Consider the following 26,461-nt stretch of genomic DNA (forward strand, 5'->3'; position numbering starts at 1 on the left):
CTCATTCCCCTTTGGGTTCTGACCTGAAATGTCCCACTGATTAAACCATTCTCTCCTCTTCAATTCCAGAGTTAAAGAGACAAAGAGAATCACAGAGCCAGATGTTCCAGTGGTCATCCTCAACCTGTCCAATATATCTCAACAACTCCAAAAGAAGCTGAAGGGATGGGAAATGTACCACACAGACATATTGGGAGCCATCAGTAAGAATGTACAACTTTTCACCAATCTAAGGGAATGAGAGCAGATCGGTTTAATTGTGTACAGACAGCAGGGAATATCCCTGGACTTTAATGTCAGTTGCCTGTGTGTAAGTGAGTCAAGAACCTGAGAATCACCATTAGGCCCCACTGAATCTGTGTGGACGTTCCTCCCCGGAATGGGTTGGAGCTTCACCTACCTTGTTGTTGTGTGTGAGTTCCATCCAGCTTAGGTTTAAAGTCGTTTCCCACTTAAACACAGAACACAGAACATAGACCATCATAGCACAGTACAGGTCCTTTGGCCCATCATAGTGCACTGACCTGTGAAACCAATCTAAAGCCCATCTAATCTACACTATTCCATTATCATCCACATGTTTATTCAATGACCATTTAAATGCCTTTAATGTTGGCAAGTCTACTACTGTTGCAGACAGGGCATTCCACGCCCTTACTACTCTCTGAGTAAAGAACCTACCTTTGATATCTGTCCTATATCTATCACCCCTCCATTTAAAGCGATGTCTCCTCATGTTAGTCATCACCATCTGAGGAAAAAGGCTCCCACTGTCCACCCTCTCTAATCCTCTGATCATCTTGTATATCTCTATTAAATCACCTCTTACCCTTCTTCTCTCTAACAAAAACAGCCTCAAATCCCTCAGCCTTTCTTCATAAGACCTTCCCTCCATACCAGGCAACATCCTGGTAAATCTCCTCTGAACCCTTTCTAATGCTTCCACATCCCTCCTATAATGTGGTGACTAGAACTGTACGCAATACTCCAAGTGCGGCTGCACCAGAGTTTTGTACAGTTGCAACATGGCTCTGAAATTCAATCCCTATACCAATAAGAACTAACACACCGTACACCTTCTTAACAACCTACCAAACTGGTTGGCAATTTTTAGGGATCTATATACATGGACACTAAGATCTCTCTGCTCATCCACACTACCAAGAATCGTACCATTAGGCCAGTACCCTTCATTCCTGTTAAACTAAACCTCAGCAACATTTATACAATTTAACAACAACTTTTGCTTCAAGGGAAGTGACAAAACTGCTCAACTTCCAACAGCAGCTTCATACAACCAAATGGAGCAAAAGGAAAACACAAATTTGTTTCTTTCCTTTTTGAACAGTATTCCAGAATCTGCGATGCAACTTGATTCCTACTAACTATTCTCGGAATCATATCAAAGTTTCATCGTTTTTCTCATTAAGTTGTAATGTGGACAGCTGCCAAACGCAGATCTTATCCACACTTCCGTCACATCCACTAGATAACCCATCTCTGGTATAACCCAAGGATTGTCCATAGCATCCTGGACCCACTCCTGTTTAAGAGGAAATTTGATCACTGGGGCACCCATACATGCTTGTCTTTAGGCTTCTGGCTGGCTCACCAGGACGCTGTAGAATGTGACTCCTTTCTAGAGTCTCACTTGTGTTCAGACACATTCTCAATACCAGGTATTGCATTAAAATAACAATTTTATTGGTTAATTACTATTATTGATAATATAATGATTATAAATTATAATATAAAGAAAAAAGAATGAAAGAAAATTGTGTGAAGGAAAAGAAAACACTATATACATTTTTAAAACAGAATAGAGGCAACTTTGTCAGAGTATAAGTAACAATCTCAAACTGGTTTGTCTAGGAATTATCCCTAAATTGATAAACCCTTGTGACATATGTCACCAAGTTTCCAAAGTATTATGCAATGGTAAAGTCTCCAATCAATCATTCTGTCGATGTCCTTTCCTCCATTGTCTTCAATGGTGGTGTTGATCACTGCACATGGAGTACCGAATGCTGGAGACAGTGTGCATTTAAGGCTAGTTTTTGTTTCATTTCAGCACTTCACGGCTTAAACCAGACTTACCTACATAATGGCTTAGCAACAATGATTCTGTATCAACTGCTTCCCCATAGTCTTTGCAAAATCTGCAGACTTTGCAGACTATTTACACATCTGGTGTAAGTAGTGTCTCTGACATGCTAACATTTACGACATACTGCTCCCCAAAAAAGCTCTGTTTCCATTTCGTTGGTCACCTTATGTGTAAGGCAGTTTATTATTGTGACTTGGAGTTGAAGAGTCATTAGGGTGAACGTGGTACAAACAGGTCCCCTTTTAAACAGTAGAAAACAATTTTATTGTCTGCAGCGGCGCATCGAAAGATAAACAAATGTTCAGTCAAAATAACAATTGTGAATATGACGTGTGAGGAAAGTTCTTGGAGAAGAGTTGAATAACTGTGTAACTTGATCTGAAACACAATCATACCCAGATTTAAATCAATTTCTGCAAAGTAAAATTCAATTTCAGGCTTACTGAAAAATCAAAAGCAAAGCAGGAAAGAAATGCAAAATTGCAAATATTAATGATTGCTCGCTGTACCCTGACAATGGATCAACTGGCAGATTTACACACTGTAAATCAAGACAGCTTCTTAAAGAAACACTGCTCCTCATTACTGCCAGTGTGTTTAGGAATAGAAGAAGAATTGCATTCATATAGCAACTTTCACAACTTCACAACATCCAAAATTTGATTACAACCATTAAGTTCTGTTTTGAAATGCAGTGATCATCGTAATGTAGGAATATATAAAGTTGGAATCTATAACAAATCATTGAGTGATATAAAGGAGGCTCGATCTCAGTGTCACATTTCCCGATTACAGTGTGTTCTGTTTACACTGCCAGCTTTCACCAATTACAGTGACCTATCAAATGTAACTCCTTCCCCACATGACTCCTTTAGGGTAGCCCCTGTCCCAGGGAACAGCCTCCTTTCAACTAGGGTCAGTGGGAGACCGGGAATATTCCAAGATGTGTTTACAATCTGAAACAGGGATCCGCAATTTGTGTTTAGCCCTCTCATTTTGCTATTAATCCTCTATTCCTGTTTGACCCTTTCTCTTTTAGTCATATTTCTTCAATCAGGGATTCAAGGCTTGAGTTCCTGCTCCTGTTCTTTCCTCACAGCACTGTATTGGTCTGAGTTTCACAACCTGGACCTAAGAGAGTGCTTGTGAATTCAGAAAGAACAGGGAGCCACAGAATTTAATTTACAGAAGGGATTTTGATTTAATCTCTTGAGCCTGTTCCATTGTTCAATAAACTCTTTCCTCATATCTAACCGAACATCATGTGAGGAGTTCTACCACCCTCACTGGTGCATGCTTAACCTTTTACTGTTTACTCAATATTTTATATTTTATTTAAATGATTTAGATGTAGAGATGGAAGATACAACTCCTAAACTTGCAAATGTCGTGTAGGGGTAAGAAAGTAAGTTGTGTAGGGGACATAATGTGGCTTCCAAGTGACAGAGTTAGGTTAACTGAATGGGAAAAGGTTTGTCAAGTAGAGTATAATGTAGGAAGGTATGAAGTTATCCATTTGGGCAGAAAGAATGAAAAAGAAGCATATTATTTAAATGGTAAGTGGTTACAGAGTTTTGAGATGCAGAGGATCTGGCGTGTCCTCGTTAATGAATCACAAAAAAACTTGTGGAAGGAAACCACAAGTAATCAGAAAAGCACATAGAATTATATTGTTTAATGTGAAAGGAATTGAACATCAAAATTATTCTTTAATAATATGTTATTGTTTAATGTGAAAGGAATCGAACATCAAAATTACAGTAACATAGAACATAGAACATTACAGCGCAGTACAGGCCCTTCGGCCCTCGATGTTGCGCCGACATGTCATACCAATCTGAAGCCCATCTAACCTACACTATTCCATGTAAGTCCATATGCTTGTCCAATGACAACTTAAATGTACTTAAAGTTGGCGAATCTACTACCATTGCAAACAAAGCATTCCATACCCTGAGTAAAGAAACTACCTCTGCCATCTGTCCTATATCTATCACCCCTCAATTTAAAGCTATGCCCCCTCGTGCTCGCCGTCACCATACTTGGAAAAAGGCTTTCCCTGTCCACCCTATCTAACCCTCTGATTATCTTATATGTCTCTATTAAGTCACCTCTCAACCTTCTTCTCTCTAACGAAAACAGCCTCAAGTCCCTCAGCCTTTCCTCATAAGACCTCCCCTCCATACCAGGCAGCATCCTAGTAAATCTCCTCTGCACCCTTTCCAAAGCTTCCACATCCTTTTTATAATGCGATGACCAGAACTGTACACAATACTCCAAGTGCGGCCGCACCAGAGTTTTGTACAGCTGTAGCATAACCCCATGGTTCCGGAACTCGATCCCTCTATTAATAAAAGCTAAAACACTGTTTGCCTTCCTAACAACCCTGTCAACCTGGGTGGAAACTTTCAAGGATCTGAGTACCTGGACACCAAGATCTCTCTGCTCATCTACATTACAAAGAATCTTACCATTAGCCCAGTACTTTGCATTCTGGTTACTCCAACCAAAGTGAATCACCTCACACTTGTCCGAATTAACCTCCATTTGCCACCTCTCAGCCCAGCTCTGCAGCTTAGCTAACAGGAGGAGACAGAACTCAGAACATACGCTTGCAGTCAGGAGGGACAGAAACAGGAGGAGACAGAACCCAGGGCATACTCTTGCATTCAGGAGGGACAGTAACAGGAGTGTGCGAGTTCAGAACACTCTCCTGAATTCAAAATGGGACAGTCGCAGGAACGAGAGAGAACACACATTTGTATTCAGAATAGGATAGTAATATGAGGGAGACGACCCAGAACACCCTCCTGTCAGCTATGTATTTCCCGAATAGCCAGTGCTGAAATTGGGAGGCTGTAATTCAGAGGCTGTGGGATGTGTTGTGTGCTGGTGAATTCCCTGCATTGTGCTGGGGAGAACATATGCACAGTGCCAGGGATTTGTGTGATTAAACTGACTGTTGCTGCAATTTTTGTTCTGAGTGATGTCTGGGACCCATACACTGCTCTCAAACAGGGAATTCTGACATTGTTTAATTTGAGAAGATTCCAATCTTACAGGTAAATGGGGCTGACAGTGAATAGGAAATACTAATGCTCCTACCTTACAGCTGTCACTCATTGATCTGTTTGGAATAACTGATTGACCAATCTCTTCTCTCCTCTTTAGGGAATAGCCCACTGAACCTGGATCCGAAAACAGCAAACTTCAACTTGATTCTGTCCAATAATCTGCGATCTGTAACGTGGACTGGACAGGAACAACCCTATCCACCTCACCCCCAGAGATTTAAGGACTGTCCCCAAGTTCTCTGCTCCCAGAGTTTCAGCTCAGGTTCCCATTCCTGGGATGTACAGATTGATGGGAATGAATGGGGTGTAGGGATTGTGTATGAAAGTTTGGACAGGGAGGGGAAATCATCTTATCTGGGAAGTAACAGTAAATCCTGGAGTTTAGATTGTGGTTATATTATTCCTGACTATCTTTGGGCCCGGCACAATTCCCAGTTCACCCTCCTCCCATCAATCCAGTTTAACCCCAGGATCCGAGTCCAATTGGACTATGAGGCTGGGACTTTGTCATTTCATCAGGTCACTGACTCATTGAGACATTTACACACTTTTCAATCCACATTCACTGAACCCCTGTTTCCAGCATTTTATTGTTATTGGAACACATCCATAAAACTGCTCAGTTAATCCTGATAGCAGTGTCTCACAGCCATCACTTCCTGGTTGGGAAGTTTCATGATATCACTTCCTGTTTGGGTATGTAGAACTCAGAAATATGTCACTTCCTGGTTGTCTTGGAGGGTGTGACTTCTAACAATTCTTGGAGGTTTTTGATGATGTCACTTTCGGGTTGATTTGGCAGGATCTTATTGTGTTGCACCAAATCAGCTTGTGGCTTTTTAATGCTATCCCTTTTGGATTGCCTTTCATTCACTTCTGGGTCACCTTGATGGATTCAAATGTTGGGTGGCTTAATGCCATCTCCCAGTAGATTTCGTGATTTCTGATGTCATTTTGTATAAGGTCATGATGATTTTGAAAGGATTAATGTTGGAGATTGCTTCACCTCTACCCAATCTGACAATAGCTTTGAGTCAAGAGTCCAATGGAAAAAAATTCATCTGGGTCATTGTACACTGACGAATCAAAGTCAAGATCAGAAGTAACATCACCATTCCTGAAACCAAAGTCTTACCAATCTTCTAAGTATGAACAGAATGTAATAATTGTGAAACCTCCAACTGCCTGAATTTCTGAAGTAAGATTCTTAGGGGGTAGATGTGGAGTGGTAAAAATAGTTACGCATAAATGTTAACAGTGTGTATTTGGGCAGATGTTGTTTAAGATATGGTTCTGAAAGGATGAAGGCTAAAGATTGCATTGAGTTCCAACCAATCCATCAATGTTGTAAAGTCTCAGCAATCAGAGAAGAGAATTAACACTCCAGCATAAGTTTCCAATGTGCTAACTCTGGATCCTGATAGTCTTTGTAACCATGCCGAACTAGTCCATGAAACTTATACCATTGACAGAAGTTTGGATATTGTGAGGCTGGCATCTCACATTCCTGATGAAGGGCTGATGCATGAATAGTAGGCTCTCCTGCTCCTCGGATGCAGCCTGACCGGCTGTGCTTTTCCAGCACCACGTTTTTTGGCTCTGACTCTCCAGCATCTGCCGTCCTCACTTTCTCCTCAGCTCACAGAGATTATCACTTTGCCTCTTTTTTTTAACAAATGAGGGGAGCTCCACATTTCTAAGAGGAGATTGTGTTTAGGGCTCCGTCAGAAATGTGGAGCCGTGCTCCCACCCTGATAGAGGAACTCTCTGAGGAAGGCAAACATAGAACATAGAAAACAGGCCCTTTGGCCCATGATATTGTGCCGAGATTTAATCTTAATGTCAAATATAGTAACTTAACCTACGCACCCCTCACTCACTGCTATCCACGTGCATGTCCAGCAGTTGCTTAAATGTCCCCAATGACTCTGCTTCCACCACCACAGCAGCAACACATTCCATGCATCCACAACTCTCTGCGTAAAGAACCTACCTCTGACGTCTCCTTTATATCTTCCTCATAATATATTCAAACTATAACTTCTTGTACCAGTCAATCCTACCCTGGGGAAATGTCTCTGGCTATTGACTCTATCTATTCCTCTCATTATTTTGTACACCTCGATCAGGTCCCCTCTCTTCCTCCCTCTCTCCAGAGAGAAAAGTCCGAGCTTATTCAACCTTTCTTCATAAGGCAAGCCCTCCAGTTCAGGCAGCATCCTGCTAAACCTTCTTTGCACCCTCTCCACAGCCTCTGTATTTTTCCTATAGTGGAGCGACCAGAACTGGACACAATATTCCAAGTGTGGTCTCACCAGGGACTTGTAGAACTGCAGCAAAACCTCACGGCTCTTAAACTCGATCCCCTGTTAATGAAAGACAAAACACCATATGCTTTCTTAACAACCCTATCCACTTGGGTGGCAACTTTGAGGGATCTATGTACTTGCACACCCAGGTCCCTCTGTTCCTCCACACTGCCAAGAATCCTGTCTTTAATCCTATATTCAGCATTCAAGTTCGACCTTCCAAAATGCATTTATCCAGGTTGAATTCCATCTGCCATTTCTCAGCCCAGCTCTGCATCCTGTCTATTTTGCACTGCAGCCTGCAGTAGCCCTCGATACTATCAACGACACCTCCAACCTTAGTGTCATCTGCAAATTTACTAACCCACCCCTCAACCTCCTCATTCAAGTCATTTATAAAAACTACAAAGAGCAGAGGCTCAAGAACAGAGCCCTGCAGGACCCCACTCAACACAGACCTCCAGGCAGAATACTTTCCATCTACAACCATTCTCTGCCTTCTGTCAGCCAGCCAATTCTGAATCCAGATAGCCAAATCTCCCTGCATCCATCGTCATTCTTGATGAAGGGCTTATGCCTGAAACATCAATTCTCCTGCTCCTCGGATGCTGCCTGACCTGCTGTGCTTTTCCAGCATCACACTCTTGACTCGAAAAGTCCTGACAGCCACTTTGCCAGCTGCGTTCAAAAGCGAAGTGTCTAAGTTAAATGTGATGTTAGGATTTTTGGGAGATGGCAAGGGGTAGTATGTCAACTAAGTAGAGTACCAGCTGGGTTGGGTGCTAGCTGCGTAAGGGATAGGGTGGATGGGTACGGGGGAAATGATGCCAGCTGAATCGGGATAAGATGCCAGGTGGAAAGGGTGTTGTGCCAGAGTGATCAGATGCAATGCGGTTTGGGGTCAGATAAGTGATATAGTATTTAGAATAGGTCAGGTCCAGTGGGACTAGGGAGGGTAATGTCAGGTTTTGGGTTGGTGTCAGGTTAGTGGCATGGCAGCAGGATTGGCAGGTCCAACAGTGGCAGGGGGTCAATTGCCCAGTCCGGATTGGTGATAGTGGGGGATATAGTCAGGATCTGGGGAGTGAAAGTGATTAGGTGGTCAGTATGGGGATCTGTTAAATAGTTAATAGGAAACTGTTAGTTGCTTAATTTCTGTGGAATAGTTAAACAAGCTCTTATGGGTTGTGAAACATAAATGGAAATTTCTGGAAAAGCTTACCAGGGCTGGCAGAATCTGTGGAGACAAATTAGAGTTTAACGTTTCTAGTTCTGACCTTTCCTCAGAACAGATGGTAGCTAGGACAAAGTTGATTTTTATACAGAAGATAGGATGGGAGAGGAGGTAAGGAGTAAACAATAGGTGGAGATAGAGAACAGTTGAACAGAGTGGATTACAATCAGATGAGCAGATTGAAGAGCTGTTAATGGAGACTGTTAGTACCTAACAATGGGTTGCATATATTAGCACACTGTGAGATAACAAGGCCTGGTGTGAGGGGTTTGGGGTAAAGACATGGGAGAAGCTCAAGCTGTGAATTTGTTCTTTTCTCTCTTTGGGCTCTATCTCCACCTATTGTTTACTCCTTAACCCCTCCCCCATCCGATCTTCTGCATAAAAAAACAACTTTCTCCTCGCTACCACCAATTCTGAGGAAAGATCACTGGATCCAAAATGTTAATCCTGATTTCTTCCCAGAGATGCAGCCAGATGTGCTGAGCTTTTCTGGTAACTTCAGTTTTTTTTCTCTGACTTCCAGCATCTGCAGTTATTTCAGTTTTCATCCAGTTAAATTGTTCCACAGCTTCCTAAGTACAGTCAGTTCTTGCATAACATTATGGTTGTGTGCTTATGCAACACTGCACCATAGAAAAATTGCACTCTAGAAACAGCGCTGTAATTTAATCTTGTTACAGTCAACACATACTTTGAAAATTGGCACTTTAGAAACAGCATTCCCAATTCTGCAATCACATTACAGGGAGTTTGCATTGACTAAACGCGTGTTACAGCAGAACAACCTGTAACTACTTTATTTTATTGGGATCCTCCAAAATCTTCAGGTTAAATGGTGACTTTCAGAGAGTTCTTAATGTACAGGAACTGCCCAGCACAGATTTCAATTTCTTGGGCTGCTCCTTCACATTCTGCTGTGGTGAACTCCAAAGGGTCTCCATGAGCAACTTCCATCTATGTTTATGGAATAACAACTGTCTGCCCATCAGAAAATCTGGATTTATATATCGCTAACGGCAAGATCTGTACTCATTAGTGACTCACCGATGGTTTATGCTCTACTAATTAGATATGCCCTTAGCTCAGAAAAAGGAATTAGTAACTGTACTTTGCTCCCAATAGTTGGTTCCATAGACTTTAGCATGGGGAACCACTGCTTAAATACTTCAAAGTGATAACATTGTAAAAAATCCAATCTAAAATGCAATATCACTTTAAGAAAGCTCAGACAGTAGCTACAAGTGTGTGAACAGAAGAGTAGCCAGAAGCACTCATGGAAGCAGCAGCAGAGAAAAATCAACACAACAGAAGAAAGCCTTCACCTCAAAACCAGTAACACATGTAAGTTTGCTCACTGAGCTGGAAGGTTCATTTTCAGATGTTTCACCACCATGCTAGGTAACATCATTGGTGAGAATTTCCGGTGAAGCACTGGTGGTAATTCTTAAAGTCATGGCATTCTAACCAGAACTCCATCAATAAACACATCAATTTAGATCCTATCTACCTTCCCTTGAAAAAAAAACAGAAATGACATCACCCACCTTAAGAAACCAAGACCTATAAATAGAGAGGCGGGACATACCACTTCACGGGAGACTCTCACTGATGATGTTACCTAGTATGGTGACGAAATGTCTGAAAACAAATCTTCCAGCTCAGCGAGCTAACTTACATACTTATCATCAACCTGAGCTACAAATCTTCTCAAAAATTGCTAACCAGTAACACATGCTGGAAAAACAATACTGAACAGGCAGAGGGTAAAAATCGGTTACATTTTGAAGTTAGAGTCCATACAGAAGAAGGATCTATAGGAGGTATTCAGAATTTTCTGAGTAAAGTTAGGAATCCTTGTGGGCAGGTGTGTTAAACTTTAAATCACAGTGTAAAGGACCAAATCGAAAGGGTAAGTGAGCAGGGGTGCTTATTCCTTCAGTGTATAAGCCCCACCGAGCAGATGCAAGAGCCCGTAAAATAAATGATACCAACATAACCGTATCAAAATGTCATTTAAGGCAACTGAAGGTTAATTTAGAAGATTTGGAATAAAGAGTCTTTAGAGTTTAAGGTTGTGATAAGATTTGTTTTACAATTTATAACTTAACACTGATTTCAGCAGTTAGAATTATTAAGGCTTCAGCCAAAGACGTTTATTTGAAAAATTATTCAATAATGCAAGATGGGAAAATATTCACTTTGCCGGGGAAAAAGTAGAAAATTTCCATCTTGCCTGCAGAAGATGGGGAAGGCTCCCAATCATAGAAAACCATCATTTAGATCCTGAGAAAGACAGAAAACCCCAGTAAGCACAGGGCAAACTACAGCAGTGGGAATAATGAGACAAACTAACTTGGGGATTACAGGCCCAACATGTTCCCCTTCAGTCTAAATGAAGGAGCAACAAGCCCAGAGAGCCATGGATGTCTAGGAATACGTAGGACGAGATAAAAAAAACAAAAGAGTGACGCATAAAATGTAAAAAGGGAGCAAAATATCAGTAGTGGTGGAATTCATGAAGTGCAGGGAGGACCTCAAGAAAGCCATTAGGGAGAGCATAGAGGGGTCATGGTAAAATTAGGGACAACCCCAAGATATTTTACAAGTGCGTCAGGGTTAAACAGATAACCAGGGAAAGAGTAGGGTCTATTAGGGACCAAAGGGGCAATCTGTGTGAAGTCAGAGGATAGTGGCAAGTGTTGTAGTTTAACTCAGTATTCACCAAGGAGAAAGGCATGGGTGTTGGGAAGTTCAGGAAGGGTACATTCTAGGGCGAGTTGATATTAAAATGCAGAGGTGTTTGGTATCATGAAAAACATAAAGGTGGGTAGGTCCTTGGGGCCACAGGACTCAAGAATATTCATTGTTATTCATTTATTTAAGAAACACAACAGGGATATTTCCAGGAAATTATTGGCCAGTGAGTCAGTGGTAGGGAAATTATTGGAGAAGGGTCTTGGGGCATCATTTATTTGCATTTGAAGATGAATGGACTGATTAAGGATAGCATGGCTTTATGCAGGAGAAATCTTATCTCGCAAACTTGGCTGAGTTTTTTTTGACGAAGTGATGACAATGGTTAAAGGGGATAGCCAGTACAGCTTTGTCAGAGGAAGTTCATAACCAACAAATTTGCTGGAGTTCTTTGAGGAGCTGGCCGAGTGTTTGGATGAGGGTAGAGCAATTGACATTCTTTGTATTGATTTCTGTGAGGTCTGTGATACTGCCCTGCAAGGGCAACTGGCAAAGATGATAAAAGCTCATGGAGTCCAAGGTAAGTTGCTAAGGTGGATACAAAGTTGACTTTGTGAAAGGAAACAGAGGGTGGTGGTCGAAGGATGCTTGTGTGATTGGAGCCTGTTATGCAGTGATATACCACATGGATCAGTGCAATTGATGATATTATTGTTGATGTTCATAAATGGTGTATGTAAGAATATGAGGCAGATGTTAAGTAATTTTGCAGATTGACAAAGATTGGCTGGATGGTTTGACCGTAGGGAGTAAAGGTTATGGGAGGCTATAAACAGCTTGGGCAGATCTGTGACAGATGGAATTTAACCCTGATAAATGTGAGGTAAAACACTTTGGAAGAAGTAAAAAGACAAGGAAATACTTTCTGAATGACAAGACACTAAGACATTGGAGGAACAGAGTGAGATTAGTGTGCTTGTCCACAGATCCATGAAAACAGCAGGAAAGGGTATTAGGACAGTTAAGAAGGCATTCAGGATGCTTGCATTTATCAGTCATGGCAGGGGTTATAATAACAGGGAGGTCAATTTGGAACTGTCCAGAACTTTGTTTAGGCCACAGCTGAAATATTGTGTGCTGTCCTAGTCTTTGCATTACATGGTTGCATTGGAGGGGCTGCAAAGGAGCTTCACCAGAATGTTGCCTGGGATGGAACAGTCCAACTATGAAGAGAAGCTGGATAAGTTTGGGTTGTTTTCTTCAGAGCAGAAGAAGTTGAGGGGGGAATTGAGAGTGATGGGGGGAGGCATATTAGATTATGGAGGCATGATTAGGGTGGAGGTGACTGAGGTGTCAGTAGGGGAGCACTTTGGGGCCAGCGACCATAATTCTATTAGATTTAAAATAGCTATGGAAAAGGATAGACCAGATCTAAAAGCTGCAGATCTGAATTGGAGAAAGGCCACTTTTGATGGTATTAGGCAAAAACTTTCAAAAGCTGATTGGGCACAGATGTTTGCAGTAAAGGGATGGCTAGAAAATGAGAAACCTTCAGAAATGAGATAACAAGAATCCAGAGAAAGTATCTTCCTGTTAGGGTGAAAGGAAAGGCTGGTAGATATAGGGAATACTGAATGACTAAAGAAATTGAAGGTTAGGTTAAGAAAAAGAAGGAAGTATATGTCAGGTCGAGTGATAGATCAAGTGAATCCTTAGAAGAGTAGAAAGGCAGTAGGAGTATACTTAAGAGGGAAATCAGGAGGGCAAAAAGGGGACATGAGATAGCTTTGGCAAATAGAATTAAGGAGAATCCAAAGGGTTTTTACAAATACATTAAGGACAAAAGGGTAACAATGGAGAGAATAGGACACCTCAAAGATCAGCAAGGCGGCCTTTGTGTGGAGCCGCAGAAAGTGGGAGAGACAGTATTTTGCATCAGTATTTACTGTAGAAAAGGACATGGAAGATATAGAATGTAGGGAAATAGATCGTGAAATCTTGCAAAATGTCCAGATTACAAAGGAGGAAGTGCTGGATGTCTTGAAACTCATGAAGGTAGATAAATCCCCAGGACCTGATCAGATGGACCCGAGGACTCTGTGGAAAGCTAGGGAAGTGATTGCTGGGCTTCTCGCTAAAATAGTTTTATCATCAATAGTCACAGGTGAGGTACTGGAAGACTGGAGGTTGGCTAATGTGGTGCCACTGTTTAAGAAGGGTGGTAAGGACAACCAGCGAACTATAGACCAATGAGCCTGACATCGGTAGTGGGCAAGTATTTGGAGGTAATCCTGAGGTACAGGATGTACATGTATTTGGAAAGGCAAGGACTGATTAGGGATAGTCAATATGACTTTGTGCATGGGAAATCATGTCTCACAAACTTGATTGAGTTTTTTGAAGAAGTAGCAAAGAGGATTGATGAGGGCAGAGCAGTAGATGTGACCTATATGGACTTCAGTAAGGCGTTTGACAAGCTTTTCCATGGGAGATTGGTTACCAAGGTTAGATCTCAAGGAATACAGGGAGAACTAGCCATTTGGATACAGAACTGGCTCAAAGATAGAAGACAGAGGGTGGTGGTGGAGGGTTGGTGTTCAGACTGAAGGCCTGTGACCAGTGGAGTGTCACAAGGGTGGGTGCTGGGACCTCCACTTTTCGACATTTATATAAATGATTTGGAATGCGAGCATAAGAGGTATGGTTAGTAAGTTTGCAGATTACATCAAAATTGGAGGTATAGTGATCGGCAAAGAAGATTACCTTAGATTACAACAGGATCTTGACCAGATGGGCCAATGGGCTGAGAAGTGTCACAGCATTCAAGGGTATTGGCCAAGTGTAGGTAGTAGTGTATTTTTGGTGGTACAGACTTGATGAGCTGTACTGATTAGATTAGATTACTTACAGTGTGGAAACAGGCCCTTCGGCCCAACAAGTCCACACCGCCCCGCCGAAGCACAACCCACCCATACCCCTACGTCTACCCCTTACCTAATACTACGGGCAATTTAGCACATTTTTGGACTGTGGGAGGAAACCGGAGCATCCGGAGGAAACCCACGCAGACACGGGGAGAATGTGCAAACTCCACACAGACAGTCGCCTGAGGCGGGAATTGAACCCGGGTCTCTGGCGCTGTGAGGCAGCAGTGCTAACCACTGTGCCACTGTGCCGCCCAGATTGTTCTATACCGTATGATTCTGTGAAAGTGTTTTTCAAACAAAATGCCACAGTATCGCAATAATAATGTTGAAAAACTTGTAGAACAAGATAATGCAATATTGTTGAGTTTCAAGCTTTAAAATAAAGAAAATCCTGCAAGATTATTACAGTAGTATTTAACTTGCACAGAGAAAATAATGCAAAATTGCTTTAATAGCATTTTAATATCTGAAGAGACTGACAACAGAAAACAAACATCATTGATTTTAATACAATAAACATCAGATTATAGTTCAAAATGCTGCATGTTGCTTAAACTATCATCAATTTATAGGCATAAATTATCACATGGAGAAGCAAGGAAAATAGAATAGAGGTTTATAAAATCATGAGGGGCATGAATAGGATAAACAGACAAAGTCTTTTCCCTGGGGTGGGAGAGTCCAGAACTACAGGTTTAGGGTGAGAGGGGAAAGATATAAAAGAAACCTAAGGGGCAACTTTTTCACACAGAGGGTGGTGCGTGTATGGAATGAGCTGCCAGAGGAAGTGGTGGAGGCTGGTACAATTACAACATTTAAAAGGCATCGAGATGAGTATATGAATAGGAAGGGTTTAGAGGGATATGGGCCAAGTGCTAGCAAAACCTAGAGATTTTCCAATGGACTATGTCCAATATAGTAGAAGGTGTCAAATATCCTGTGACATATTCTGACCTAATGATGGAGGCAAGATCATTGATTAAACAGCGGAAGATGGGAGAGTGCAAGGCTGAATCAGTTGATTCACCTTCCCTCCACCATCAGTTCAGAAGTGAGGATGTTCACTGCACAATGATCAAGACCATTGTGACTTCTCAGATATTGGAATAGTCCATTTCCAAATCAAACAAGACCTGGACAGTATCCAGGCTTGAGAGCTGAAAAATGGCAAGGGACATTTGCACCACATTCAGGCCAAGCAATGATTATCTCGAAGAGGAGAGAATCTAACAATTAATCCTTTGACATTCACTGGCACCCCCATCAGCAGAATAATCACTCTTACAGCCTCATAAATCTTATCAATTTTTAAGGCTGCACCCACCAAGAGCAAGAGCATCCTTCCTCAGAATAGGAGACCAAACACTGCACACAATATTCTAGGTGTGGCCTCACCAAGCCCTTGTAAAGCTGCAACAACTCATTCCTGCTCCTGTATTCGACACCTCACACAATGAAGGCCAACATGCCATTTGCCTTCTTTACCGCCTGCTGCACCTGCATGCTTACCTTCAGCGACTGGTGCACAAGGATACCCAGGTCCCTCTGCACATTCCCTTTCCCCAATTTACAGCCATCCAGGTAGCATTCTTCTTTCCTGTTTTTGCTTCCAATTCGAAGAACCTCATATTTATCAAAAATACACTGCATCCGCCATTGATTTGCCACTCACCCAACCTGTCTAGTTCATGTTGAAGGATCAGTTATAGAAAAGGAGATTCTCTCAGTCATGTAGGAGTGCAAGAGATTTTGAGACAACATCCAAAGTCTCAAAGTTCTTAGAGAAATTGGTTTCCATATTAGATGGAAAGTGTTGGGCGATAGAGGCTTAAATTCTGCCTTATGTGGTTTGCTTATGAGGTCTGAAATGTGCAATGGGAACAACAGTCAACAGCAGATATAGTTTCTAGATAAATTTTCAACAGCTGTACAATGACTGATGAGTAATTCATTGACGAAGTTGAATCACACACTCAGCCCACAGAATCAGTGTGCAATCCAAGCTCAACTGAATTTGACAAGAACAGGAGGAGTCTATTGTCATTCAGTATTATGTCAAGGTTGGCCATACTCAGTACTTGTAGGTTGCCCAGGAACTTTGAGCACCAACAGCATCTCACAGTTACAGACGGTTTGCTGTAATTTGATAAGAGGCTCATTATTCCAACTTCACTGAGGGACATCATTCAAGACAACATACATCAGGGGCATGCGATGACCAAGTGCAGGGCCATAGCTCAACACTGGTATGGTGGCCAGGGATCACAAAGGACCTCATAGCTGACTAAAAACTGTGTATTACTATTCACAGACCTGAGCAGACAGCCACAAATCCCCACTACTTAACCCACCAGAAAACTGACCTGCTTATGTTTCATGGATGGTCTTACTATATTGTGGCCAGAAACACAAAGGTTTATATCACCAGCACAGAAGCTGGCATGAAACATTTACTGCTGAAAGGATCCCAGATGTGGTTCTGACAGGCAATAGGCCACAGTTTGCTATCAAACCTTTCAGCCAGTTTTCAGCCACTTTCACAGAAAATACAGAAACTAGGAACAAAAGGAGGCTATTCATCCCATCAAGTCTGGTTCACCATTCACTACACTCTAAACTCCTGTGCTTTGTTACATTTAGTGTCTAGAAATCAACCTACTTTTTTCTAAAATATATTCCATGATGCGTACTTACATATGGAAAATTCCACAAGTTCACTATAAGATATAGGAACAGAGGTAGATCATTCAACACATTGATCATTCAACTACTCAGCTATTTAATGAGATCATGGCTTATCTGATAACCGTCAACTCCACAATCCTGCCTTTTCCCCCAAACCCTCGCTTCCCCATACAATTAAAAATGTCTATCTCAGCCTTGAATATCCTTAACAGCACAACCTTGAGAGCGTTCTGCCATAGGGAATTTGACAGATTCACTACCCTCTGAGGGAAGAACTTTCTCATCTCTGTCTTAAATGGCTGTTCCCTTATTCTTAGATTATGCCCTCTGGTCCCCACAGGGGAAACAACCTTTCTGAATCTGCCAAATCATATCCCCTTAAGAATCTTTTAATGATTCAGTAGGATCATCTCTCATTCTAACAAATTCAAATGAGTACAAGCACAAACTACCCAACCTCTCTTTAGAAGACAGTCCCTCCATAGTCCATAGCAGCCAGGTATACTTTCTCTGTACTGCCACCAACGCCAGTATATTATTCTTTAGATAAGAGGTCCAAAACAAGTCATTATATTCCAGCTGTCTCAGCAAGATCTCCCGACTAAAACTTGCTTTTCCCTTTGAAATAATGGACAACATTCCATTGGTCTTCCCTATTATCCACTGAATTTTGATGCTGCTTTTATGATTTCTGGATGGGGATTCCCAAATCTTTCTGCTGCAGCTTTATATTACATTTCTTGATTTAAATAATATTCATCTCTTCTATTTTTCCTGCCAAAGTACATAACCTCACATTTTCACACAGTATATTCCAACAGCCAAGTCATTTACTCACTTGCTTAGACTATCTATAACCATCTGTGTACTCTCTGTATTATCCTCATCACTTGCCTTCTCAGCTGTTTTTGTGTCATCCACAAACTTCGCTGCAATACGTTCACTTTCCTCATCCAAGTCATTAAAATATGATAAATAATTGTGACCCCAAAACTGATCCCTGTGTGGCACTCCATTACTTATAAGTTGCTATCCTAGAAATCCCCCTTATCCTAACTCTCTGCCATCTATTAGTTAGCCAATCTTCTATCCATGCTAATCTATTACCTCAAACCCTATTAGCTCCTATTAAACCGCCTAATGTATGATACTGTACCGAACTCCTTCCAAATATATTACATCTACTGATCCCCCTTTATCTATCCTACTTGTTATATCCTCATGATTTCACCTTCCTGAAGACATACTGATTCTTTTTCATCATGTATTTCTAAATGCTCTGTTATTTCATCACATATAACAGTCTCTAACATTAAACCTAGGCCTCTCCTTGTCTCCTTGAGTCTCCTTCCTTTTTCAATTTAAGATTTTACGTTGTCATTTCCAATCATCTGGGACTTTTTTAGAATCTAAGTATTCATGGAAGATTACTACCAATGTATCTTTTACCTCTGCAGCTACCTTCTTTAATAACCTCAGGTGCATCCAAACAGGTCCTGAGGATGTAGTTTCCGAAGTAATTTTTCTGTAGTGATAGTTATTGTATTTATTTCTCTGCTTACCTCTGCACCGTAATTATTTAATAAGTTTGAATGCTATTATAATATCTTCTACTGTATGACTGCCCTCTATTGTAAGGTCAGAAGTGAATGGTAGATTTTTTTACTGCAGGGGCAGATTGAACAGACAAAAGGAATATGGGTGACCGCCAGCCAGAGTAGAGGAAGGTAGCAAGTGTAGGTTTCCCCATTGGCCATCCCTCTTTCTAAGAAATACATGATTTTGGATGCAGTCTAGAGAGATGGCTGTGCAGAAGAAAGCCAAGGGAGCCAAACTCATGGGTGGGACTGCTGCACAAGATGAGAAGAAAAAGAGTGCAGGGCCATAGTGGTAGGGGATTCAATTGTAAAGGGAACAGACAGGCATTTCTGTAACTGCAAAAGAAAATCAGGGTGGTATCTTGCCTCCACTAAAGGGAGAGGACAAATAGAAAGAGATTGTGATACATACCAGTGTGATGATGCTGTCATTTCAAAAGATTATTTTGTCCTATTTTTGTTTGAAGAGAGTATTATGACATTGCAGGCATATACTATACTTTTTAGAAAGTTAAAAATCTGGCATGTCTATCATGTTGGAGATCGGAATGAGAACTTCTTCAGGTTCCTGATAAAGGGCTTATGATTGAAACATCAACTCTCCTGCTCCTCAGATGCTGCTTGATCTGCTGTGCTTTTCCAGCACCACACCTGTAAAGCCTATCATGTACAAATTGGGTGTACTGAAAAAAATTAAAAATGTAACATTTGGTTGTGAAACAAATACCTGAGTTGAGTTGCTATGTTACACAACAATTTGAATGTAGCCAATCAGTTTAAATTATGCCCCAAGATACTAAATCCTATCAAATTTGAATTTTACTGTTTTGAAGACATTAAACTAATGAGATGTTTTGGGTATAAAACTCAGGCATTTTGAACAGTTAGCCAGAGAGAGGTAAAGAGCATCAATACGGACTGCCTGTAGACCTGCTGTCTGATCAATGAAAGTCCTGTGAAGCAGAAGACCAAAGGAAAGAAGACAGCAAGATACAAAGAGAAGATCGACAGCTGGCTGGTTTTGAATTTTGATTTTTTAATAAATCTTAATTGGAGGTTTTATCAGATCAGAATATTGTTGTAGAGTGAGAGGTAGATAAATCAGTCAGACAAATCTACAGTGTAGATAGCTGTTGTTTTGTGCTTTTTTTTGGAGTTAAAGAATAAATTGCAATTTTTTTTATTAAATCGTGGGATTTGGTTAGTTTTTTTCAGTCACACATTAACAGATTATGAGGCGAGGTGAGTTTTCCTGTGTGTCTGGTTTAAATTAGCAGAAGGGTTTACAGTTTGGGGGCTAAAAGTCTGTAACATAAGACTCCAATGAAATAATCGCATATATTTGTCTTTAAATCATTCCAAGAAAGTAAGAGGATTGTGATACATATACATAACCATCTCTGACATATTGTTTGTGACATACACATTAAATTGTTGTAAGGCCAGAACCAAACTCAATAGTTATTTTTCGATTGTAGTTCTCTGGTGAGTGTTGAGCTTCTTTGAAAAGTAACCGACTAGCAGTAAAATTCCATCATTATCTTCCTGTAGCAGTACAGCTCCAACTCCTATGTCATTAGCACCAATTGCAACTATGAAGGTGTCAAAACGTTTGGTGCAGCTCAAACTGGTGAAACAGTTAATATTGCTTTTAAATTGTCAAATTTCTCCTGGCATTGTTTTGTCCACCAAAATTTTGTGTTCTTCAGAAAATCTGTTAACTGTGTCACTACGCTGCTGAAGTTTGGAACAAACTTCTGGTAGAATCCGCTTAGTCCCAAAATCGAAGCACCTCTTTCTTCGAGGTTGGCCTTTGTATTTGTGTTCCAGAGGGTCAACCTTCCATGACTGATGTTATGTCCCAAGAACATCACCTCTGCTTTCACAAATTCAGTTCTATTTATCACCAGTTTTGCTTCTCGTAATCGTTCAAAGAGCTCTGCCAACTGTACCAGGTGATCTTCCCAAGACTCACAAAAGCTCACTACATTGTCCAGATAGCCTGCACAGTTTGTTAACCCAGCCACAACCCTGTTCATGAGTCTTTGAAATGTGGCAGATGCGTTCTTTATTTCAATATGCATCACTTTGAATTGATATAGCCCATTTGGGATTACAACATAGAAATCTCCTTTACTTTCTTTGATAAAGGTACCTGCCAATAACCACTCAGTAAGTACAACTTTGTGATGTAACTGACTTGTCCAACTTTCTCTATATAGTCCTCTTATCTCAGAATTGGGTATGGGTCCTATTTTGTTACGGCATTGACCTTCCAATAATCCACATACAACCATTCAGTCCCGTCAGGTTTGGGAACTAAGACGATCGGTGAACTCCACTCGCTCTGACTCGGTTCGATGATATCTTCGTTGAGCATGGCCTCCACTTCTTTCTGGACCTGTGTGGCTTTGAAAGGATTAAGCCTGTAGGGATGTTATTTTATTGGATCAGCATTTCCTAGGTCTACCTCATGCACAGTAGTATTAGACAATCCCTGTCTTATTCCAGCATGTGTCCTCATACTGCTGTAACAAACCTTTCAACTAGGTTCTTTGCTCCTGAGGCAGATAGTTTACCAACCTATCCCACTTGGCAACGACTTAGAGTCAGAGAGTCAAAGAGATGTGCAGCACAGAAACAGACCCTTCAGTCCAACTTGTCCATGCTGACCAGATATCCCAACCTAATCTAGTCCCATTTGCAACACTTGGCCCATATGCCTCTAAACTTTTCCTATCCATATACCCATCCAGATGCCTTTTAAATGTTGCAACTGTACCAGCCTCCACCACTTCCACTGATAGCTCAGGCACATCAAATTCCAAAACATCTGGATTTGATTCCTCACTCTGCTGATCAGTAACCAACACCTGTTTCTCCAGTTCCTTCTCCCTATTATAATAGAGTTTCAATACATTGACATGACAGACCCAATATAGCTTCTTCCGATCTGGTATTTTTACCAGATCGTTACCAAATAGTTGACTCAATTTTTTTTCTCAATTTGATAGAAAGCACTAAACCTGACTTTGAAGGGATCTCCTATTACTGATAACAATACTAATATGTCATATTTTATCTGTCATCTACTTCATTTTATGCTTGCCCTTTTTAGCTGTTATTTAGCTAAATCACCTATCCAATTTAATCTCTCCCTCACCTCCGATACATATTCTAAGAGTGAGATCTCCAACTTTGGTCCTGTCAATTTTTCTTTCATTAATATCCAGGGATTCTCACTTCATGTCCTAATATTAACTCGAAGGGAGTAAACTGTGTAGATTCATTTGGGGCATCTCTCTTGGCAAACAATATGAATGGGATACCTTCATTTCAACCATTCGGGTAATCCTGACAGTATGCTCTCAACATGGTCTTCAGGGTCTAATGCCTCCTTTTTAAAGCTCCCTGGGATGCAGGATGATATGTACTGTATTTAAAGTGTTGTATACCTAAGCTATCTATAACTTCCTTAAACAGCCTAGCAGTAAAATTAGACCCTTGGTCTGACTGAATCTCTTTGGGTAGTCCATACCACATTAAGAAAGCTACTAACTCCTCTACCACCCTTTCTGCCTTAATATTTCACAATGGAATTGCCTCCAGAAATCTGGGAGACACATCCATTATGGCTCGCAAGTTCTGGTTCCCAGTTTTAGTTCTGGGAAGGGACCTAAACAATCAATTATAAAGCACGTGAAAGGCTCTTTGAATGTGGGAATCGGCAACAAAGATGCTGGTTTTATTACTGCTTGTGGCTTACCTACCATTTGGCATGTATGACACATACAGCAAATGTTAACCACATCCTTGTGCATTCAAGGCCAACAGATATGTTTTTTTCACCTTACCCTGAGTCTTTCGTACCCCTAGGTGACCTCCTACAGGTAGTTCATGTGCTACCCATGACACCTTCTGTCTGTATGCTACCGGCAACACAATCTGGTGCACATCGGCCCATTTCTTCTCTGTACTAACCTGCCATGGTCTCAATTTTCGTCTTAGAATTCTATTTCAGCTAATACCCCTGAGGAATATTCTCTGCCTCCTTAAAAATCCATTAGCCTTTCAGGACTAAACACTTCTGCCTGTCCCTCTGCCTGTTCAGGTTTTTCCTGCACCATTACATCAAACAGGATATCTGCTAACTGAACCTCAACTCCTCAATACGGACTTAGTTTTTGCTTCATGCTGCGATTATGATAGTGAGTTCTTGTTACTACACAGCCTGGGAAAATACCAGGATATATTTCTTTTAACTCCTCAGTTTCCTGGTCTTCCCTGGACATTTCTACAACAAGGTGCGTCACTCCCACCTTGGACCCTGCTAAATTATTCCCAAGAATAAACTGGATTCCTGGAACCGACACTCTGTCAATCACTCCCACTGTTACTTTACCAGTCTTGAGTTGGCATCTAACCTGATCTTACATAGGGGAATGGTAAATTTATGTCCATTTATCCCACAAATTACAACTCTCTCGGGTAACAGGTCAGAAAGAGTGCAAATATGTTCATCTTTTACTATTAGAGACCCGGTAAGATCCTGTATCTCTCAAAATTATAACTCCTTGCCCTTCTCCCCCTGTTCTATCTGAGTAAACATTACCCACAGAGGCAAATTCTTTACAGAGACCAGGGACTAACTCCATATGCAGCCTCTATCTTAAGCTGTGCACTCGTCTGCAGCTCCTCGGCTCTTCTTGGGATGTTCTTTACTACTTTCACTAATGCCACTGACTTAACTTCCATTACCACGCCTTTTCCCACAGTGCCTTTCTTTAATGTCCAGCACTTTGACTTTATGTATCCCACTTTACCACAGTGGAAACACCTGAGGTCTTTCACCTCTTTGCTATCCTCTTGGACTTCTTTTTAACCTGTAGTAAACTCTTACCAATGCTCTCTACTCTGTTTTGTAGTGTGGGATCACCCCTCCCCCCAACTTCTATCCCTCACAGGACGAAATCCTGGCCGGAAGCTTATCTTATGCACCAACATGTACTCATCTGCTAATTCTGCTGCTCTTCTCACTGCCTGAACTTTCTGTTCCTCCATGTGAATTCTTACCATGTCTGCAAGTGAGTTTTCAAACTCCTTCAGCAGAATAATCACTCTTACAGCCTCATAAATCTTATCAATTTTTAAGGCTGCACCCACCAATCAAAAGGACTATGTTTAATTCTTTCAAACTCAACATAAGTCTGACCTGGTTCCTTCTTTAGGTTCCTGAACAGCTGTCTATATACTTCTCGTACGAATTCATAAGCACTTAATATAGTCTGCTTGATCTCTTCATAATCTCTTAACCCCTCATCTGACAGTGCTGGAAATGCCATATTAGTTCTGCCTTCCAGTTTAGTCTGAACGAGCATTACCTACAAGTCCTCAGACCACTCCATCTGCCGAGCCAATTTTTCAAATGAAATAAAGAAGACTTCAACATCTTTCTTATCAAAATATGGCAGAGTTTTGACATGTTTGTACATATCACTACCTCCTCTTTCAGGTCCATCCTGTTAACTTGACTTTGCTGACTAAGTCACAACTTCTCAAGTTCAAATTCTCTCTCTCTTTCTCTCTACCTTTCTTCTCTATTTTTTTCTCTCTCTCTCTCTGCTCAACTAAGAACCTTCGCTCTCTTTCTTTTTCCACTCTCTTTCTCTCGCCCTTTGTTTATTTTCTGACTTAATTTTCCTCAATTGTAATTTAATGTTTTCTAACTGTACTGCACTTGTCTGTTTCTCTGACACACCTAAGTTTTTGAGTACTTCACTTTGTATTTCAGCTTTACTTTTGTCCTTGCTTAAACCCAATTCTAACCTATTTGCTAATTTTAAAAGTAAAGTCTTTTTCTTGCGTTCTAAACTTTCTTGGCCGATTTGGGAATCATCTTCAAACCTCAGAACCCCTTTAGCAATTTTAAGAGCCACTTCTCTCACTTTTAATTTGACCAACCACAAGTAACGGAAATTAAACAAATGATCTCACCTACGTTTTATTTAAGGATCTCGGACACTAACTGGCAAGTATTTAAAATCTATTGGTATATTTCATATTCCAACTCTATTCAAATCTATTCAAATCTCAGACTTAATATGTTTAAACCTATCCAAATCACAGACCTGAGCCCCCAAGCTGTTAATTTACAAATCATGCATGCTGCACGTCGTAAGAAGGTAATAGCAGATGCATTATCACAGAGTTAACTAATAAAGTATAAATGACATTGAATAGATACCAGTGTTGTATATTTGCGTGGGAAGAAGTTAATATGAACTTAGATTAAAGTCTTATGTATGTCATGATAATATGGTTAAGAAATAGATAAAAAAAAGTAAAGCCATCTTTTCATTATGATGGTTCATTGTTTTCTTGAGGGGGGAGATGTTATGAAGTTGTAGGTGTGTACTGTACCTTCAAGAGAGTTGAAAAGCTGACAAGTCTGTCATGTGACTGAGTGCAAGCACAGAGTGTGCTGAAAAATTTAAAAATGTAACATTTGGCTGTGAAAATATAGCTGAGCTGAGCTTCTACGTTACACAACAATTCAAATTTAGCCAATCAGTTTAAAGTATGCCCCTAGACACTAAAACCCAATCAAATTTGAATTTTACTGTTTTGACAACATCAAACCAATGAAACAATCCAATGTTTTGGGGTATAAAAATCAGGCATTTTGAACAGTTAGCCAGAGGGAGAGATAAAGAGACTGACTGCAGGCCTACTGTCTGAAATATAATCTTTACTGCTGAAAGTCCTGTGAAGCAGAATACTGAAGAAAAGAAGACAGGAAGATACAAAGAGAAGATGGACAGCTGACTGGTTTTGAAACTTGATGTTTTAACAAATCTTAATTGGAGGTTTTATTGGATCAGAATATTGTTGTAGAGTGGGAGGTAGATAAATTATTAGACAAAGGAGGCTTACAGTCCAGATAGTTGTTTAATGTTCTCTTTTTGGAGTAAAGAATAAATTGTTATTTTTTTCTTTAAATAGTAGGGGTTGGGTAGTTCTTTGTCACTAATTCTTTAACAGATTACAAGGTGAAGTGAGCTTTTTTGTGTGTCTGGTTTAAATTGGCTGAAGGGTTTACCCCGTGTTGTAACAAGAGCTTGTACGGCAGAAGTATTAAACTGGTTACTGAAAACAACTTGTGAGGCCCTTGGGTTTATTTTTTAAACTGCCTGAATAGGTGTGGTCCCACCTCACAGATCAAGATGTTTAGGTTTTGTCTTTTTCAGTAACATCAGATCTTGGGAATCTCAAAAGTATTGGAGCTTCAGTGATTGTCTCCTGGCTGCTACACTCTGAACATTCTCTTGATGTTTTATCCTCCTGATTTGGAGAACTGCATGTCTGAATCTGTCTGAATTTTGCCTTTTTGCCAAGGGGTGTATTAATGCGATGTTATTACATTGGAACAATTAATTAGTATATGTTACTGTATCTATTATTGGGTTCAGCTTTCCTCTTTTTGTTTGTATTTGAACTACAGTTTTAAATAAATTGTGTTTTGCTTAACACTGAGTAGTTTGACCAGTTGCAGTGCACCTGAAACACACATTTCACATTGACCTTTTAAAATAAGAAAATGTTAGTGTCTCGGATACTTCCTAAAAATATTTTTGGGGGAGCTGGTCTGGTTCATAACCTGAGTATGAATGATACAGGTAGAAAAACAGATGAGGTCCTGAAAGTAGAGGAAAGTAGGAGGAAGAATAATGAAGAGGACTCAAAAGGTAGTAATTTCTGGATTACTTCTGGTGCCACATACGAGTGTGTATCAGAATAGGAGGTTAGTCCAGATGAGAGAGACTGTGGAGG

The 26,461-nt window shown here is 40.7% G+C and overlaps 1 protein-coding gene across 1 annotated transcript in view; it reads left to right on the forward strand.

Moving 5' to 3' along the window:
• Positions 1-5,808, forward strand: part of LOC140492195 (E3 ubiquitin/ISG15 ligase TRIM25-like) — a 67,810-nt gene extending 62,002 nt beyond the window's left edge. Inside the window, exons 5-6 of the mRNA XM_072591071.1 lie at positions 70-203; positions 5,279-5,808. Coding sequence (XP_072447172.1) covers positions 70-203; positions 5,279-5,808 — 664 coding nt within the window. The remainder of the gene's footprint in view (positions 1-69; positions 204-5,278) is intronic.
• Positions 5,809-26,461: the final 20,653 nt, after the last annotated feature.

Source organism: Chiloscyllium punctatum, chromosome 20, assembly GCF_047496795.1.
Source record: "Chiloscyllium punctatum isolate Juve2018m chromosome 20, sChiPun1.3, whole genome shotgun sequence".
Taxonomy (NCBI): Eukaryota; Metazoa; Chordata; class Chondrichthyes; order Orectolobiformes; family Hemiscylliidae; genus Chiloscyllium; species Chiloscyllium punctatum.